This window comes from Alternaria burnsii, assembly GCF_013036055.1.
Source record: "Alternaria burnsii strain CBS107.38 chromosome Unknown 705, whole genome shotgun sequence".
NCBI lineage: Eukaryota > Fungi > Ascomycota > Dothideomycetes > Pleosporales > Pleosporaceae > Alternaria > Alternaria burnsii.
The window spans coordinates 3,384,472-3,402,782 of record NW_024066107.1 but is presented as its reverse complement, the minus strand read 5'-3'; the positions used below and the strand labels follow the sequence as shown (position 1 = coordinate 3,402,782).

General features: G+C 51.5%; 8 protein-coding genes across 8 annotated transcripts; 3 read left to right on the top strand and 5 right to left on the bottom strand.

Moving 5' to 3' along the window:
- Nucleotides 1-926: 926 nt before the first annotated feature.
- Nucleotides 927-1,969, bottom strand: GT037_001201 (uncharacterized protein; the record flags this gene model as incomplete). The annotated part of the gene is made up of 2 exons (XM_038926248.1): nucleotides 927-1,276; nucleotides 1,333-1,969. The coding sequence occupies 2 exons, from the start codon at nucleotides 1,967-1,969 to the stop codon at nucleotides 927-929; spliced, it is 987 nt and encodes a 328-aa protein (XP_038792104.1).
- Nucleotides 1,970-3,075: 1,106 nt separating this feature from the next.
- Nucleotides 3,076-4,096, top strand: GT037_001200 (uncharacterized protein; the record flags this gene model as incomplete). The annotated part of the gene is made up of 5 exons (XM_038926247.1): nucleotides 3,076-3,166; nucleotides 3,214-3,374; nucleotides 3,435-3,552; nucleotides 3,616-3,888; nucleotides 3,951-4,096. The coding sequence occupies 5 exons, from the start codon at nucleotides 3,076-3,078 to the stop codon at nucleotides 4,094-4,096; spliced, it is 789 nt and encodes a 262-aa protein (XP_038792103.1).
- Nucleotides 4,097-5,426: 1,330 nt separating this feature from the next.
- Nucleotides 5,427-7,685, bottom strand: GT037_001199 (exodeoxyribonuclease 1; the record flags this gene model as incomplete). The annotated part of the gene is made up of 3 exons (XM_038926246.1): nucleotides 5,427-7,425; nucleotides 7,479-7,626; nucleotides 7,673-7,685. 3 exons carry the CDS (start codon nucleotides 7,683-7,685, stop codon nucleotides 5,427-5,429), a joined length of 2,160 nt encoding a protein of 719 aa, XP_038792102.1.
- A 332-nt stretch (nucleotides 7,686-8,017) lies between these two features.
- GT037_001198 (uncharacterized protein) lies at nucleotides 8,018-8,608 on the top strand (the record flags this gene model as incomplete). Its single annotated transcript, XM_038926245.1, has 2 exons — nucleotides 8,018-8,189; nucleotides 8,241-8,608. 2 exons carry the CDS (start codon nucleotides 8,018-8,020, stop codon nucleotides 8,606-8,608), a joined length of 540 nt encoding a protein of 179 aa, XP_038792101.1.
- A 604-nt stretch (nucleotides 8,609-9,212) lies between these two features.
- Nucleotides 9,213-9,949, bottom strand: GT037_001197 (uncharacterized protein; the record flags this gene model as incomplete). The annotated part of the gene is made up of 2 exons (XM_038926244.1): nucleotides 9,213-9,703; nucleotides 9,769-9,949. 2 exons carry the CDS (start codon nucleotides 9,947-9,949, stop codon nucleotides 9,213-9,215), a joined length of 672 nt encoding a protein of 223 aa, XP_038792100.1.
- A 708-nt stretch (nucleotides 9,950-10,657) lies between these two features.
- On the bottom strand, nucleotides 10,658-11,847 carry GT037_001196 (uncharacterized protein; the record flags this gene model as incomplete). The annotated part of the gene is made up of 4 exons (XM_038926243.1): nucleotides 10,658-10,755; nucleotides 10,853-11,231; nucleotides 11,286-11,627; nucleotides 11,689-11,847. 4 exons carry the CDS (start codon nucleotides 11,845-11,847, stop codon nucleotides 10,658-10,660), a joined length of 978 nt encoding a protein of 325 aa, XP_038792099.1.
- A 418-nt stretch (nucleotides 11,848-12,265) lies between these two features.
- GT037_001195 (uncharacterized protein) lies at nucleotides 12,266-16,899 on the bottom strand (the record flags this gene model as incomplete). The annotated part of the gene is made up of 2 exons (XM_038926242.1): nucleotides 12,266-16,780; nucleotides 16,837-16,899. 2 exons carry the CDS (start codon nucleotides 16,897-16,899, stop codon nucleotides 12,266-12,268), a joined length of 4,578 nt encoding a protein of 1,525 aa, XP_038792098.1.
- A 510-nt stretch (nucleotides 16,900-17,409) lies between these two features.
- GT037_001194 (n-terminal nucleophile aminohydrolase) lies at nucleotides 17,410-18,303 on the top strand (the record flags this gene model as incomplete). The annotated part of the gene is made up of 2 exons (XM_038926241.1): nucleotides 17,410-17,583; nucleotides 17,647-18,303. 2 exons carry the CDS (start codon nucleotides 17,410-17,412, stop codon nucleotides 18,301-18,303), a joined length of 831 nt encoding a protein of 276 aa, XP_038792097.1.
- Between the last annotated feature and the right edge of the window lie 8 nt (nucleotides 18,304-18,311).

Genomic DNA, 18,311 nt, shown 5'->3' with positions numbered 1-18,311 from the left:
TAGGTAAAGGCAACTTCTTCGATCAGTGCAAGACGTTGAGCATTATGTCCCATAGACTCAGCGAATCTAGAAGGAACTCTAGATCTGAGTTACGCTACGTACAAGACCATGCATCAACGATAGTGTAATCATGCAGACATATTGTGACATCTCAACAAACGACCACGGGAAGTCAGTCATCCAAGAGCTCAGCATACTAGTATCAGCGCATGTTGTCCAGCATCGACATGAAATTTATATTACTTGTGTTCAACTTGACCAACGATCATCTGCCCATCTCTGTCAGTTAATCGTCAACACAATGTCCAAAGACGCTTCAACCCTTGAGCTTCCATCTTTTCGGCCACCAAAATAGTGAAGACAAACCAGAGTAAGTTTGATGGGCTTACCATTCAGCGCTTACTCACCGCGTCTGAGTCCATACCATCACAATTACTGTGATAGTGTGTAAGTTGTGGTCGGGCTGGTCAGATACAAAAGAGCCTTTCACTATTCATGAATGTTTTCTCTTCAGCGGAGAAAAGTTTGACAAGTATTATATGATTAGTGAGGACAATAGTGTAGAGCTCGTCTACAAATCGTAATGATCTCTCGTGTCTACGCCACCAGAGTGCAACAAACCGTATTGATGTTTATGGAGATCAAGAGCCTTATCAGGGTCAAGTATCCTCGGAAAGACATCAATTTCTCCAGCTTATATATTATCTTATTTTTGACAAGCTGTAACACGACAGTGGCGTCAAGCTCGATACAATGGTACACTCTTGACTCGACCATGGTCCACCACTATCGTATCAAATAGCGCTAACCACCTTCATTCAATGATACGCAAACATAATTACTGGTACAATGAAAGTCCGAAGTCCATTGATTGCGACTCATAGTCCAGAGAGTTTGGTTCATGCACGTATGATAGTACTACGAAGCTATTGCGCCGCTCGGTCGGCCTCCTCCAAAGCCTTTTCCGCGCTCACCTTGGCCACTATCTCAACTTCCGGCATGAGCAATGGGCTCGCATCCTCCACTACCTCAATATCACCATCCCACTTTAAGCGAGCGAGGGTCATGCCCTCGGGGCGGTTGGCGTCATCGTGCTCTGCGACAAGGATGAGGGTTCGATGAACTGAAGGCCTGAAAACACACTGCTGTGGATGCGCTGCACGTATGTCTTCCCAAGGTTTGTTTGAAGAATAGAAGTTGCCGAGCATCTGGAATCGAGAATCTCCTGATCTCATATTGAGCCATGACGGCTCGAGCATGGAGTTGATAGGTACAGCTTTGCAGAATTAGCTAACATGCAGGGCGTCTTATGTGAGCGTAATTATGAAGTACCTCTTTCGACTAAGCTATACCACCCGTACACTTTCTTGCGTGGCTCAGTCAGAGTCGTCGGGCTCTGCACTGTTGTGCCTTGGGAGGTTGTTGCGCCGACGCCTAGCTTATCACCGTCATTATCGTCGTCATTCCCGTACGGATCATCCCCGCCCCATTCTGCGGCTTCTTGTTCTTTCAAGTCGAGCCAATCTTGATTACCAATATCAATGTTTGCACCCCATGAGTCCGCCTCGACATTGCTGCAGCGTCCAACACCCACAATGTCTTCCTCGTCTTGGCTGGAGTTGAGCAGAACGACCACCACCCCGTTGCGACTAAAATCTTCTTGGTCGGCTACTATGAAGTATAGTGGATGGATGGTGTCGTCTTGATCGCGCAGGTGGATGAAACAGTCATACACGTCTCGTAAAGAGCGACCACTGAAGTCTGGCTGAGGGGCGAGTTTAGATCTCCCTGTACTAGTCTCTTCCGTGTTAATGCTTTCTTCAAGTTGCTGGCGAGCCGATACGTCTAAGGCAGGTGTGTAGAAGATAGCAAACTTGGTGCGAGACAAGCCGTCTAGCGTCGCGCGATGATGTTCCGCATTGGGAGCCTTCTTGGGAAGTGTTCTCGCAATGTCTTTAGTAGAAGACATGTTGTAGTGGGTAGTATTGCGCGTAGTTTGTTTTCCAGAGAGGAGTCGTCTCGGAAGAGGTAAATGAGCAGGTGAGAATGACCTACTAGTCGTCTTAGGCGGGCCACATCAGACGACCGCAAGTGGAGAAAGGGAAGGAACTTCAGCGGGGCGAGCTAAGAAACCAGAACCGGTTTGTTTGTCGTTACTCCGGCCCTAGTGTTAGATGCCTTGGAGTCGTGCATCCGTTGCTAACGCACGGTGTGGCGATAATAGCAAGTGGGGTAAATGTCAGTGACTGTCGTACAGAGCTCGGAAGGTACTACAGGAAAGCGCGTAGACGCAAATTATGATGTCAGAGGCTGCTTATGATGCAGATTCGCTCAGCTACGGACTGAGCCTCCCATCCGTGTGTAGAATTCGCCGTCTCGTTCCTTCTTACACTCCGACAACGCCACGCACTACTTTCAGGATGTCTTGTTTCCAATCAGGGCATCTGGCAGTGGAATCTCGGCGCTTATCGGTGTACAATGAGGTAAGTCGATCTTCGACTGCGTAGTAGGAAACTGCTTGTCTTTTCAGGGCACCGATTAAGTACGCTCATCAATCTTAGGTAAGATCTCTGTGGACATTTCTATATGTACCTGCAATCACGGCCAGGAAGTGCAACGTCTGTTCATAGCTACTATCGGCCTCGTAATCATGCAATCAATCGAGATGCTAAGGTGTGGGTCTTTGAATATACAAGTAAGCAGCCTTCCAGCAAGACCCGAGTTCGTGCCTCCAGTGTCAGCATGAACCTTTGCTTACCAGTGAGACCAGATGGTACATCTTAGACCAATACACTCGGGGAGTACAAATGGGGCAATTCCGGTCCTTCATGAATCCCAAGAAGCTTTTCAACTGATGTCTTCCAAATCCTTGACTGAACTCTGTCACCATTTCTCATCTCATGCAAATGGTTGGATCCACCATGCTTCAGTGTACACAAGTAAGAACATTCGCAACACTCAGTTGATCTACACAGTCAGTTGATCGATGGGGCCAACATGAGTATAAAGGATATGGCTTTGTTCTTGTTCAAACCTCACAGAAGCATTCTCAAGCTCTTTACTTAGTACGCAGCTATGCTATTCAAGACTCTTGTCGTTACCAGCCTCATAGGCTCTGGAATCGCCGCGCCTGGTATGATTTTCAATTGCGCAGACAACATGCAGGGTAACTATTTACCCCCTTGGGTACAAACTTAGCTCATCGTCGCTTAGACGTTTGCAACAACATGTGCTGGGGCGCTTACTGCACTAAGCCATCATTTGGAGCAACACTGAAGTATGATCGTTACGGAGGTACTGGCAAACGCGATAGTGATATTGGAAAAGCTCGCCAAAGGTCGGCTGGCTGTCTTCCTAGGCCCAACCGTTGCAGCGTAAGATTCTATCGATTCTGAAGCATGCAGATCAAGAACCATGTCCTGACTATTCGATAGACTGACGGCGGCAATCCGAGAGCTGGCGAGAACTGCGATGAGTATCCATTCGCAAGCACTTCTGACGCCGACAAGGGTGGGCAAGTTACCAAGTGTGTCATCAGCAGGCACAATAGCCGTTAGTCCAATTCACCCTAGAGCTGGGGTTCAACTATTCAACTAACGGGCTTCTCACATACAGGCCAAGGTCGCATTATCCAACAGTACTACGGAAGCTCTTGCAATAGTCAGCCATGCACATTCATTATCGGCTTCGGTAACCCGGCCGCAGCTGGCGTACAATACTGCCAGGCTTACAGTAATCCACACGGTAAATGCATCAACAACCAAATTGCTAAGATATACAAAAACGGGGCTCCCGATGTGCGTCCCACAACGAAGAAGCGCTCTGAGCTTGAACCTGTGGCCCAGTCTGCGCTGTTCCGGATGTCCAGTGGCATGGAAGTCTTGCTGCGTAAGTTCCCTCTTTTCTTCAGTGACATACGGTCAATTGTAAAAGTACTCATCTAAATATAGCAATTGACACCTTGCTCAATACCACATTCGTTCACCCAACTGCTCGCAACAGCACTATGAAGGCTTGGGTCGAAGACAATGACGAGGATGAAGATCACATCGATTGGATGTTTGTTGAGGACTTTGTCGCTACTAAACTTGACTGAAGCTGCTTCGGCACTTTCGCTCGACCTACCCGGGGTTTCTGCATTCTTGAAGAATTTCTACTCTCCTTTAAGCGATTGTCTATGTTGCGCTACGTAGGTGTCACTCATTCAACCGTTCGTCTCAACCATCTGTTACTCCTGGCCCTATATAGACCATCCTCATCTTACCGTAGCTGCAACCCTTTAATATACCACTATGAGATGCATTCGTAACGATGATCCTGTCTTGGTCAATCTCGATCTCGTTTTCATCCTCAGACGGCTCAGGGGAGGAAACCTTTTGTTCTAGTTTGCGACGTCCGGAACTCATCGGTAATTTTACGAGGTCAAGCAAAGAAAGTTTATCACTTCGGGTAAGACGCCTGCTAATTCGTTCCCTTTAGGCACAAGCACCATCTTTTTGTCCTTCGGTTTGGCTACTCTGCCACCTTTGGTCTCGTTCGAGACATCCTTCGTTACTTCCGTGGCGCTGAGTTTCTTTCAATTTTGGGGTCGACACTTATTTGCGTTCTTAGCCTCGGGCTCGGACTTGACACTGGACCTGAATTTACATGATAGCTTCATCCCTGTTCACTCTTTTGCCTCGTCCGTAATCCTTTCCCCAGCCGCATCTCTTGTGCACGTTCACATCAAGACTGTGTGAAGCCGGAGCCGCCTCTCTCAAGAGTCGGGTGCGTGTAGAGGCTGTAGCGGAAGCAAACTTCTGTGGCATGATGCTGTTTATTGATAGCTTTAGATTGCTGGGATGATCCAGGTGTGGGAACCGGGGTCGTATTGGCGGCGCGATATCCGTGCCTATTAGCTACTGCAAGCTGACCGTGCTGCAAGTTTTGATGAGTGACTTTGTAGTTCTGGTCCATCAGTAGGTATCCAGCCTTGTCTAGAGTTGACAGCCAGACGTGAGCAAAAAGGTCGAAAACAATGCCATGTTAAAGACTCAGTGATGTTGTACTATGATCACTGTGTCACTTCCATAGGATGCCTGTTTCGAGATGTCGGAAGTCGAAGCCAGTTTCATCGACGTAACAATCGTGGATATCATTATCCCTTTGTCCATGGGTTAGAAAGTCTTCAGCGTATGCAGAGCATTGGACGCATTGAATGCATAATCGCAGAGATACACCGGCTGCCATTAAAACAAATAAGTATTGAGGGTATAATACAAATGAAGATACATGTCACAATACTTCGTGTATCCTTGTTTGTCATGGTCGTGATAAAATGCGCCTTAGAACCAACCCAACGCGGTTAATTACAAAAACGCCAACAATACCGCAAGTCGTACGCTCGTTGTAAAGATATGCTAAGAGTCATGCAACGCTAAGTGAATCTAACCGGCAAATGCAAATCGCTTGAGGTTGAACATGGGTTTTCGGGGCGAGCACTCGCTTTCGGCTTCGCTGTCCGGCACAAGGAGGTCCTCACTTCCCTTCAATGATGATCTCCTTCTCTTCGCAGGCGTCATAGGAGGCGGTGAGCTCGCAGCTATGATTACGTCGGTTTCTGTAGCAGTCCAAGTAGAGTCTGCAAGCCCCACTCCACCATCCTTCTTGGACGGTGTTCCGGGGAGTATGGATTCAGCATCGAGCACGGCAGCGAATGTGGGTGTGATTTCTCGAGGTGATGGTGTAGGTTGCCATGCCTCAGCAGGTCGACGATTTGGACGGCTTTTGTTGGCTCGCGGTACACCCAGTGATGGCGAGGGACATTTGTAGGTGAACTTCGTCCGCAATTCACTCATCTGAGATGACATTGCAGTGCTGAAAACTGAATCGGGTTCCGGTGACGATGCTGGTGTGAGAGTACCGATAGTATCCTGAGATTGCGCAGTACTGCCTCTAGAGAAGACAGTCGACTGTGATTCGCTTCCTCCGCTAGACTGCGTGTCGCTGAAGACGCGTAGCTTTTTCTTGGATTGAGTCGCAGCTTCTTCTAGATCAGCCACCTCGACCATAACTTCCTGGATGGAGTCATCTGAGTAAAGCTCAAAATCCTGATCAGTTTTTCTCCTACTCTTCTTCGCTCGGTGTAATGTTGGGCTCGGCTCTGGTATGGAAGATTTGAAGAATTCACTACGGACGATGCCCTCGCCGCCTGCAGTAGGGGTATCGGAAACGGAATCGGAGCACAGTCGTTGTCTCTTAGAAGGATGCGGAACCGACCGCCGACCGGCCGTTGGATCAGTCATCGTACGACGGGGTGGTTGAGGCGCCGTACTCGGCGTTGGCGGATGCGGCCGCAAGCGTGAGATTGGGGCAGGTACTGCAGCCCATCCACTAGATTCTCGCTGCTGTTCCAATAGTACTTGCTGACTTGGTGATGGCGTGAACAAGTTTGGAGACAACTCCGCTAAAGGAGTACGCTTGGCTCTGAAGAACGAGTCGATAGGCTTCATACCTTTCGCATCCGGTGTCTGTACAACTGCTGAAGCCCTGCGAGAAGAGGCAAGAGGTATTCCGCTAGTTCTCCTATTACCCATGACGTTTATCGGAAGCTTCGTACGTGGGTATAGTTCACCCTTGGCAACACCCGTGGCGATATGTGAAGGTACTTCTTCTCCGATATAAGGCATGTCGGCAAGGTTGACACCCTCGTCGAGTGGCGTAAGATTGACCAGTTGTTTTGCGACTGGACAATAGACCCACTGGTAGAGGAAGGTCTTCTCTGCTTGATCAAATGACTCCATGAATCCAGCTGGCACCTTGAGCTTGCCGTCGAATTGAGCAGCCTTGACAAGACGGTCGACAGTCTTGTGCTTCCGCAGCATGCGGTGGGCAGTCTTGAGGCCCAGTCCACCAATGCCCGGTAGGTAGTCGCAACCACTCAGGATGCACATTCTTCGGAAATCGGCGTCGGACCAACCCACCAAGCTAACCTCCCTGCAGGCAGTAAAGTGATTTCTGTTGACCTCGATGCACTCTCCCCATTTGTCAAGCTTTGTTATCAGACATTTGACGCCAAAGACGAGCAGGTCCGAATCTTCGGATAAGACACCGTCGATGATGCCCTTCCGCTCCAGATATGCCAGTTGCGAATCAGCCTCGTAAGGAGCGACAACGTACTGGACATTGTTTCGCTTCAGCTCTTCGATGACCATGCGCGCCATCTCCGGCGTCACGTCAACGCTCTTCTGTAACTCCTGTTGCGCTTGTGCTGTCTTGCCAACTTCCAAAAGTTCGAGTCCAAGCCTCTTGCCCTCTTTTCTCCGCTCTCTTCGACCCTTCTCCGTGCCAGCTTTGCTCGGTAGGTTGTCTCCATCGAATACAAGGTAGGGTGTGACGCCGAAGTGGATAAGCATACGGACGCGGTGCATGACGAAGTCGACATATCTAGAACTAGGTTAGCATGTGAGCGTCACGTGTACGATGCATTCGGTGCATACTTGGTTGTCGGCTTCTCAAGCGCCAGTTCGATGGCACAGGCTGCGGTACCACGGTGCAGCCAACCATACGTATCTACGCCAATCGTCTTGCCGGCGTACTTTTTGAGGCTACATGGTTGCTGGACCGACTTCAGCAGTGGAAGAAGGCCTGTTCCAGGATTAGTATTGCAAGGTGGGTGATCGAATATACCAACCGGAGATGCCCATCTTGTACCCTTTGCCGCTCACGCGTCCGGTCTATACAACGGACTGAGACGCAGCAACTACCGCAACATGGTGGTATCGTGGGCAGGCAATAGGAGAAGGGAAGCTCTTGAACACTAGTACACAAAGGACAAGAGAGAAGGAAGCGCGTTCGCGATCCAAAGTGTGGAGCAGTCATTGATCGCGGGTACACGACATGACAGGAACGCGCCCCGCTAACACTTGCTCTAGTCCGCATCCGTGTCCTAGCGTGATTCCCGTCGCCGACTCGCCGATGGATATCCAAAATTTCTTACTCCCAACACCAGCACCAAACAAAGTATCAAACATTCAAAATGGTCAGCAATCGCCTCGACAAGGTGCACAAAAAGATCACCAAGAAGAAGGGCAAGAACCCTAATCTCCATGAAGGCAGCCGCGACACAAAGCGGTTACAGAGCGCAGCGCAGAGAGATGACAAGCTCAATCGCCTTACTAAAGTCCGAGAACACCAAAATCGCCCATACCGTATGCACACCGTTGCCAGTAGGTTGGCACGATATAACTAACGCGTGATAGTGCTGAGAGTCAAATCGTTCCAATCATATACCACAGAGCATGATTCACCACTCAGCGTATCAGAAATCCAGGCTATGATCGAGGACTACTTAGGTCGCGATGACGAAGAGCTGGCAAAACTGAAGGCAGAACGACGCCCGGGACGGCCACCAAGCACACGTCAAAATCTGTTGGAGATCAACCAGAAAACAGAGCAAGACGAGTATGCCTCTGGCTTCTGGGTACCGGACCTTGAGGATGTTATCAACCTGAGGAAGTTGAAGGAGTGGAACGGCCAGTGGGCGCAGCTTGCCACACTCAAATTCTCCAGGATCTCCAAGGGGGGTTTCAAGAAGGAGTCTAGCTTCCCACCAAAGGGCATGTCATGAGCGATGGAAATTGTTCTGAACGTGGCCTCGAAGGCTTATCAAAAGACCGATATGCCACGCTCTAGTAGTTTTATTGGGTGACAGGCGATTGCTTTTGGTTTTCGGGATCGCTGATGCTGGTACGGGAGGCGGCGGTTTCTGCGAGACTTCCTGGAGGTTTCCGCGCCTATCAACAGCTCTACGATCTTATTCCTGCGAACCTAGCATGTGCAGCCCGTATTCATGACATATGATCATGGGGGTGCGGATTCCATGACCCACTCGATTTCTGCGCATTATCAGATCGTGCGATGTCCTTCAAAAGCCTGTGTCGAGCAAGCACATAGCGACCACTTAATTATCGCCGACGTACCGATGGACTCTCTAGAGACTGCATTTGAAGACTGGTGCACATTTGGACTTGCAAAACAACCGATACAATTTCAGGAATGGCGAACGAATGACCCGGGACGAATTAAGAATTACACTCTAAGGAACATCGAACGTAATTCTTATCAAGCTACAGTTCCGTTCGGAGTTTCGGCAACATACATATACCCAAAGAAAACTACCTTACTGTGTCTTTTGAGACCTCCACTTTACCCATCCTATAACTGTATCCGATCTAATTATATTGTTGAAACGCGACATGCCAAACTTTCATTCCCTTATGCCCTTCCCTCAACAATGGGATGATCCTCGCGAAATCCTCAGTCTTACGAAATGCCATATGTGCCTCTACGTCCGGCCACCCGATAAATCCTGCAAACAGTTTTCCATCGACACCCTCACCCAGATTCTCATGCTGATGCGGCTCAACACTCCATCCACCAAAAACGCCTTTAGCTCCCGACTGCGGCATCTCAGCGGCCTGAGCGCGAAATTCGGAGAACTGGGAACTGTATTGGTCCTGGTGGTAGGCGGGGGGAAAGTAGGCGTTTATGCACTCAGTGACGGGCATAGTAAATGGGTTATCGGATGTAGAGTATTCAGCGGGGAACTTGACGTGGAACATCTCTGGACCGCTGGCTACAAGATTCTCCATAATGTTTGACAAGAAGGGTTGGTATCCCGGGGTGCGCTCGAAAGTTTTGTGGTCATCGATAGATTCCCAGTCTATAGTCGATCAGCGAGAAGATGATAGCGGTCAGCTGATCAGGGACATAATGGCTATCACATACCTACGAGCATCTGAACTGTATCCGGCTTCTCAGTCTGTCGACCCCAGTATAATGCCTTACAACCAGGCTGCTTGGCAATGGTATTCAAGGTTGATTGCCATGCTTCTTTCGCCTCGCCTGATGAAAGATCCAGACCGGGCTTCATATGCAAGTAAACAATTTCTGTGACGCTTTCGGACATCTTGTATTCGGGGATGTGACTGAAGACGATTATCTGAGTATAGTGCGGTGGGAGAGACTTCAGACCACAAGAGCAATGCCAATCAGAACTCGTGTATGTTGTATGGAGTTCAGGATAGTAACGAAGGAGAAAAGTATAAGAGAGATGATATTTCTCAGCGGTACCTGAGTATCATATGTTACGTGCGTATGGTAAGCCTTTTGTCCCACATTGACGTAGTGACAAGGTGCGAAGCGGGGTTGGCCAACGAAGTGGGAACTCAGACACCGTCGGCTCATTACATTTTTCCATGTCCGGGACATACCTAGGCAGTTGTCTACAGGCGAACAGGTTATGGCCAAAACACCGCTGTCAAGTAGAAGTTCCCACTTCAGAAATGGGGATACGGTCAGATAAAGAAGCCGCACAGTCTGCTTATGGGTGAGGGCTCCATCAATGGCCGATCGGACACCTTGATACCCCCGAATCACAGAACAAAAGCTTCAACTCGTACTCCAAGCTGATCGCTGACTTTGTGCATCTCCAACTACGCCTCAAGCACAAGTGCTAGTAAATACCTCAATCCAAGTCATGCGCAAAGGAGTGCATTCCCCATGTATCAGCCCCTGCGATCCCGACGCCGCGCATGTTCCGTACTCCAGTTTCCACTGTTCTTGTACACATATGGAACGCCTCCTTTTTTCAAGATTTGTCGGCATGACGCGCAGGCTATGGTGTTGCAGCTGGGACACTGCTCTGCAAACTTGAATAGTGGTCGGGTGCAATGCGCACAGGTGTGATGACCTTCAACTTTGTTCCACCAACGCCTGTGGTTGCAGTTGTCGAAACTTGTGTTACATTCGTTAGATTTTCTGCTTCGCTCTTTTTCTGCTTCTTGCTTTCTAATTCTTTCCTGTGCAACACGCTCTGCTTCTTCTTGGTCGGCTTTCCATCTTGCCTCCTGGGCTGCACGTTCCTTTCTCGCGCGTTCTGCAGATTTTCTTGCTTGCTCCGCTTGCTGTTGTCGAAACCTCTCTGCCGCTTCTTGGGCAGCCTTGTCCCGCTCAGCCTGTTGTCTTGCCTGCTCTTGGCGTCGAGCATCGTAGGCTCTTTCTCTGGCAAGCCGTTCCATGTTCGCCTTTCGAGCCTGCTCAGCCGCTATCCATTTCTCTTCTTGAGCCTTTCGCTGCGCCAGTTGCTCTTCGAGCTGCTTCAGTCGTGCTTTGGCTTTATCTAGTGGTATCTGCTTGATCCTGATAGCGTTGTTCGCATTGATGGAGGCCAACCTGATCTCGCTCTTCTCCTGATCGCTCAGTCTTTTGCTCAAGAATGCAAAAACATTCTAGGCGTATGGGACGTCGTTCGCTAGTCTTGTGCGATTAGCATCAATCGTAGCATTGAGGCGGTCGACTTCGGCATCGAGGGGCTTGATAGTATTCCGACACCATCGGATTTGCTCTTCATGGTATCTCTCAAATTCTAGCCACTCTCGTCGCTTTCTGTCGCTTTCTGCTTGCGCACGCGCTTCGTCCTGAGCTGTTGTGTCGGGGCGATGGGATGCTTGATACTTTGGTTGTTGGGTGGACGTAGGTTGAGGGCCAGATCGACTGCCAGATGATGGCGCCTTTGGCTGTGGTCGACTCCGATCATATTCGACTCTCTTGTCTACATCTCCTAGTATATCCCATGCTGCATTAATCTGCGCCTAGTGTTAACATTACACACGTACTAACGCGCTCCCTCCCTGTACCGATACTTACAAGCTGGGTCTTCGCAGTCGCGTGTTGAGATCCGATGTTTTTGTCTGGATGATGCAATCGTGCGAGACGACGATACGATGCCTTGATCTCGTCATGAAGTGCGGTTGGTAGCACCTCTAAGGTAACGTAGTAATCGTGTGTGGGTGCGGTGGGAGCCATCTTTCGTGTAGACTAGCTGTTATAGTGAGAGCCCTTGGAAGTCATAACATCCTAAAATGTCTGGTGCAGACAGATTGCGATTGAACGGAGACGTAATGCTAGAAACATTCAGCATTATAAGGAAATTGAGGCTGCAGCCTGGACGAGGCTGTGGTTTCTAAGCGCCGTGCCACTGCAACCCATTTGCAGACCGACAGAGAAAGTGAGAGTGAGAGTGAGAACGATTCGATGTCAGTCAATATCAACTAAACCGCAGCGAGAACCCATGATTTGCACTGCTCACTCCATCTATGCAAGATGTATTACATTTTCCTTTTCAATCCCATATGCATGCAATCGCTATCCAAACGTCCCAAATAACAATTACGCTTAATCATATACAATCATAATCCAACACCTGTATCGACAAACACATCTTTCAATTAACTTTAGTAGCCTTGATTCCACGATCGAGAAGCGCATCCTTGAGACCCTTGGCAACCTGTTTCCTCGTCCTGGCAGTCTGTCGCAAGCTATCGATGTTGTCATCAACCAGGTCACTTAGACGCGCAATCTCTTTGCCTGTTGTCGGGCTGCCTTCGGGCGTGTAGAATAAACCATAGCCCTTGCTGGGTGTAGGAGTAGCCTCAACGTCTGGAGTAAGAGCACGACGGTTCAGCTCGCTCAAGCTCATCTTGTTACGGTTGGTAGGTGGTGTAGCGTATGGTGTGTCAGCAATGCTGCGGCGTAGATCCGTGCCACGTGATCGCCGGGGAGTGCCGGCGTTGCGTGAGGAGGATGAGGAAGGACGGCTGGAGTCTGCGAGGCCGACCTTGCGCATCTGTGCCTCGAGGACGAGGATATCGTTGTTCTTCTGCTCAGCTAGGCTAGCCAGTCGAAGGACTGTCCTCTTCACAGCTTCCATAGATGGCACCGCCTTTGTGCTGCCGTTCTGGGCGTTGTGCGAAGCTAGACGTGAGCGCAAAACTGCGACGGCGTCTTCAGCCTTACGTAGCGATGTCAACAACTGGGCATAATCGTTACGCAGGGCTTTCTGCCCGTCCGCAAGCTCCTTCGGCAACGGCGCCTTGCGGAGTGCTTCTGCCTTCTCGGGATCTTTGCGATTGATGATCTGGCGGCGGATATCGTTAAGACGAGTCATCAGCTTGGCTTTGTCGTGAAGTAAGCGGGCGAGTTGTGTAAGCTTGAAGAGCACGTCTTGTACTCGTCCAGCATCAAGCTCTCGCTCAAGTTCGTCTTCGAGAGAACGTAAGGCTTGGATCTCACACAGGGTGAACTCCTCGAACCAAGAGCCATGAGCTCCTTCGTCTTGGACATCATCCAGCATACGTCGATCGATTGTGTGATCAGACCGAGGCTGTACGTGATATTGTGTGAATGACTTTATAGATCGCGCGTTCCAGCCAAGCGCATCGACCATGCCGTTGATGTCCTTGTAGATCAACTCGATCTGAGCGGCGTGGCCGGTCTTGCTAGGTGATTTGCCACCACGGTAGTTCTGGTATGCGACAAACTCCTCCAGGTTCCGGCTGGGTTCGATCGGCTGCGAAAGCTGTGCCCGCATCCGCTCATCTTCCTCATCTTCAAGATCCGAGAACTGTGGTTGTGGCGTCGGTGGTTTAGACCCAAGCATAGATGAGCTTAATGAAGCACCCGGTGCGACCAGAGGTTCTCTTCGAGGACGAGACGCTGAGCTTGAACGAGCTGGACTAGGCGAGCGAAGGTCTTGGGCGCGGTTCGCTGGGGGTGGGAAATTCGGTTTGGCAGGCACTACGGGCTTGGGACCCTTGGCTGGTTGCTGTCCAAATAGCGATGAGCCTCCAAACGATGGCTGGCTAACAGCGGATCTCGAAGGCTGTGAAAACAAGGAGGGCTGAGCGAGTGAAGCGCTGCTGCCAGACTGGGATGTGGCGCCGGATTTCATGGTAGGAGGAGTCGGTGCAGGAGGGAAGAAGCTCTTTGACTGATCTATCTTTTCCTGCAAGCTAAAGCCAGACGGCTTCGTAGGCTGCGACTTTGACGCGTTGTTTGGTGGATATGTTTCATCGACTTCTTCAACGTCATCCTCATCCTCATCCTCGTCAAAAGAGTCTTGCTCGTCCCCATCTTCATCCTCGTCGCTCTCCTCATTGTCGTCATCATCGTGGTCATCCTCATCTTCGTTGTCAATGGGAGATACATCGACGGAAGAACTGGGTGCTTCTACTTCAACACCAGGACTGCCAGCAAGAGGAGGCAGATCGTCGCTAGTCGACTTCGGTAGCTTCGTGTTGATGAAGTCCGGAGGTAGAGGCGCGTCGTCAACCTTGGATGGTTTAGCCTTGGTGAAATCTGGCGGTAAAGGTGCGTCATCTGCAGGGGTGGCGGCCTCTTGTGTAGGCGGTGCTGCTTTGGGGGTCGCACTCTCTCTTGCAGGAGTATCGCTGGGGAATAGTGGCTTCGACTTTGGCGGCGAGGCCGGAGTGGTTGAGACGTAATTTGGAGGAGCTTCACTCGCAGGGGTAGCTGGCGGCTTCATATCTGTCTTTCCTAGCACGTTGGCAAAGTCACTACCGAAGAATGAACCGTTGGCAGGAGCCGCAGGCTTCGCTGGATCGTCCTTGGCCGTGCCATCACTAGCAAAGGTAGTGCCGAGCTTGAAGCCACCTGCAAGGCCAAAGAGGCCTTGTGATGCTGGAGCTTGTGGGGTGGGTGTAGCCTCATCCCTCTTTCGGTCTGTATTCGCGTCGCTGTTATCAGATGCCTTGGACTCGAATGAGGCTGTGTTGAACGAAGACTTTTCTGGTTGTCCAAAGATTGAGCTGCTCTGCTGTGCGGGTGTGTTTGCCCAGGAGGGTAGTGAAGATCCAGTATTAGAGCCAACAGTCACAGTAGAGCCAAAGCTTGGCTCCGTCTTCAGACCCCCAAAGCCTGACTTTTGTTGCCCTTGTCCAAGCGATGCAAAACCTGAGCCTGTTTGCGCAGAATTGTTGCTTCCAAAGCTCGAGAAGGAACTCGATCCCCCAGCACCTCCAAACTTGGCAAAGCCAGATGAACCACCAGCAGCGGCCGCAAAGGGGTTGGACTTGGATTCTGAGGATTGTGCAGGTGCTCCCCATGGTGATGCTTTGTTTCCCATTCCGCCCGCTGCTCCAAAACCAGAGCCACCAGCAGCACCCACAGCGGACGGTGCTCCAAAGGCTGGCTGAGAAGGCTTACCGATTGCAGACGGTGTTCCAAAGGCTGACTGAGAAGGCTTACCAAATGACGAGGCAGAACCGAAGGCAGGTTGAGAGGGCGCACCAAAAGTTGGCTGAGAAGGCTTACCGATTGAAGACGGGGCGCCGAATGCAGGTTGTGCAGGTTTACCGAATGTTGGAGCAGGTAGACTCGTGGCAGCAGTGCCGAATCCAGGTGGTGTGGGCTTCATCAGAGCGGGAGTTGGTGTACTGAAGCCATTTCCGGTGTTGCCACCAAATGCAGGAATGCCCGACGTTCCTGGAGTTGCGGGTGTTCCCACGGACTTGCTGAAGGGGGTAGAAGTAGCGATGGGTAGTTTTGACGCAGGAGTAGAAGCCCTTGGAGTTGACGATGATGAATGTTTGGTAGCTTCGCTGTTGAAGATGAGACCAGGGTAGCGTTCGCCAGCCTCGATAGACTTGTTCCAGACAACCCACCAGGCTGAAAGAAGACCTTCGTGAGTAAGAGCCATGTATGCAGGCAGTGGCCACGGCGCCTCATTGATCTCTTCCAAGGCAGGGATAGGACGCAAGATTTTCTCCTTGCTAGACAGATCCAGTGCCTCACCAATAAAGACGCTATCGAGTTCGTCCTCTCCATAAGCCGTTCGCGGTACCTGAGCTTTCTTCGTGTCGTCGACACTGACAAGCATGAGCTCGTTGCAATTCTCCTGATGTGGAGAGATCTTGCTGCTGGTCGAGGCCAAGATCGCAATGGAATCTGCATGGGAGGAGGTGATGATGAGCATGTCGTCGAGATCGGGCTTCCAGTTTTGTAGGCGCGTGGACGAGATGCGTGCAGGCAGTTGGCGGCGTGGAGGTTCGAATGCCTCGGGCAGAGGATCCCAGGCCAGAGAATGATATGTGAAAGACCTCCAGTCTTTGGTAGATTGTATGACGCTGTATTTCTTGGGCTCGGGGCTGTCCTGGTCTTGGTTCTTGACGGAGTAGACAACCAGGAATTCTGCAGTTTTCAACCATGATACGCCCGTCGCCTCGTGGCTTTCATCCACGTCCGGAGGCCGAGGAATGACGCCCTTGAGCTCTCCATTGGCCATGTGTATAGCGCAGGTGCCGTCAGTGGAGCCAGAGACGACAGCCTTTCCGCGCGCGCTCCAAGCGGCGCAGATGACATCGTGCTCTAGAATCGTCCTTTTGGCACCGCTTCCCACGTCGCATATCTCGAGCTTACCGGAATCGAGGACGATAGCGAAGTACTGTTCAAACTCAGGAGAGGGGTTCGGGAGGAGTGCTCGAATAGTCGTGTCGGTTGCCAATTTGTTGTCTGCATCTCTTTTGCCTCGGCTGACAACATCCGCAACACCGTAGATAACCACACCGCCCTCAGCTTCATCGGACGTGACCAAAAAGTCTCCATCGGCGGAGAATGCGACATGGCGTAGGTTGGAAGTGGAGATGGTGATGTCGGGTGTGTAATCTGCCACTACATCAATGTCGCGGTTTTCGAGGCGCGGATCATCGGGTTGCTCGATGGCATCGGCGATGGTCTTGTTCTGGAAAGCTTTGCGCAAGGTGTCTGTGGATGTGATGACGAGGGCGTTGGGGCCGGCGGCAGCGAGAAGACCGGGTTTGGAGGCGACAGAGAGCAGGTTGGCGGAAGCGGGAGGCAGACTGTCGGTGGGCCATGGATGGGGCAGGATCTTGACCTTCTTGGGGCCTTGTTTGCCTTGGCTGAGGACTTTGAAGCCAAGATGCTGCGGAGTTGTCAGTCAGTGCTGTCGCATGTCGGTGTGGTGCAAGCTATAGCTACCTCAGTTTCGACCTCTGCCACCTCAGGCCCAGCCTCGACAGCCGGCGCGGGAATCTTAGACATTCTGCAAGACTTGCAGGCCGAACAGGTTCTGGCGCGTAGGAGGCTCGGCTTGGTGTCGCGCGTAGGAGTTCTCAGCTTATTCATATATGCATCGGAGAACGTGCGCGACCGCGCGTGAACAGGGTTGATGTGTTTTGGGAAAGAGCAAACAGGCCGCTATAGGCTAGGCGGAAGGCGTTCCAAAGAGTACAAGACTATTGAAACGGCGGTGATGTAAGGAGGATGTGCCTGGCGCTCTGGACAGTGAGCGACAAGCATGCGACCATTAGCTCGACACTTTGAAGCGACGCGCTTTGTTGTTCTGAGAAAGTTCCCGAGCTAGTGGAGCTGCATGGCCGCGCCAAGCCTACCTCCAAGCTCCAGGCACGACAGCTACGCAACCTCACCGTCGCCGCCGCCGCCTGCACAACCTCCCGGACCAGACTCGCGCCATCAACACACACACCAAGCTGCACGGCGTCTCTGCACCAAACACCCCCACGACTCCACCGGCAGCTTCGCAACAACACCATGGGCGGCTTCGACTTCTCCAACCACAACCGCAATGCGGCCCTACACGCCCAGGGCATCCCGCTGCCCAAGGCGACGAGCACAGGAACGACCATTGTCGGATGTCTCTTTGACGGCGGCGTGGTCATCGCAGCAGACACACGAGCCACCAGCGGCCCCATCGTAGCAGACAAGGTAGGCTCGTCCCTGCCAGAGACGCAGCAATCACCGTGGACATAGGTCTGACATGTGCTGCAGAACTGCGAGAAACTCCACTACATCTCCCCTCACATTTGGTGTGCCGGTGCCGGTACCGCCGCAGACACCGAGTTCACCACCGCCATCATCTCCTCCAACCTCGAACTCCACGCCCTCTCCACCGGCCGCAAGCCCCGCGTCGTTACCTGCATGACCATGTTGAAGCAGCACCTGTTCCGTCACCAAGGTCACATTGGCGCCTACCTCGTCATTGCAGGCGTCGACCCCACCGGCGCACATCTCTTCACCGTCCACGCCCACGGCTCCACCGACAAGCTGCCGTACGTCACCATGGGTTCGGGTTCATTGGCCGCCATGTCCGTCTTCGAGACACAGTGGAAGCAAAACCTGACAAGGGAGGAGGCCGTCACACTCTGCGCAAACGCCATCGAGGCAGGTATCTGGAACGATCTGGGTTCAGGTAGCAACGTGGACGTGGCGGTCATCACAGAGGAGAAGACCACATTGATGAGGAACTACAAGACACCAAACACCAGACAGCCCAAGCAGAGGAACTACAAGTTCCAGCGGGGAACTACGGCGGTGCTGAACGAGAAGATCATCACAAAGGAGGAGATCAGCAAATACGTTACCGTACATGAGCTCAAGGATGGCGATGTAGCTGCAACGGCCGAGACCATGGACATAGATTCGTAGGAGGTGCG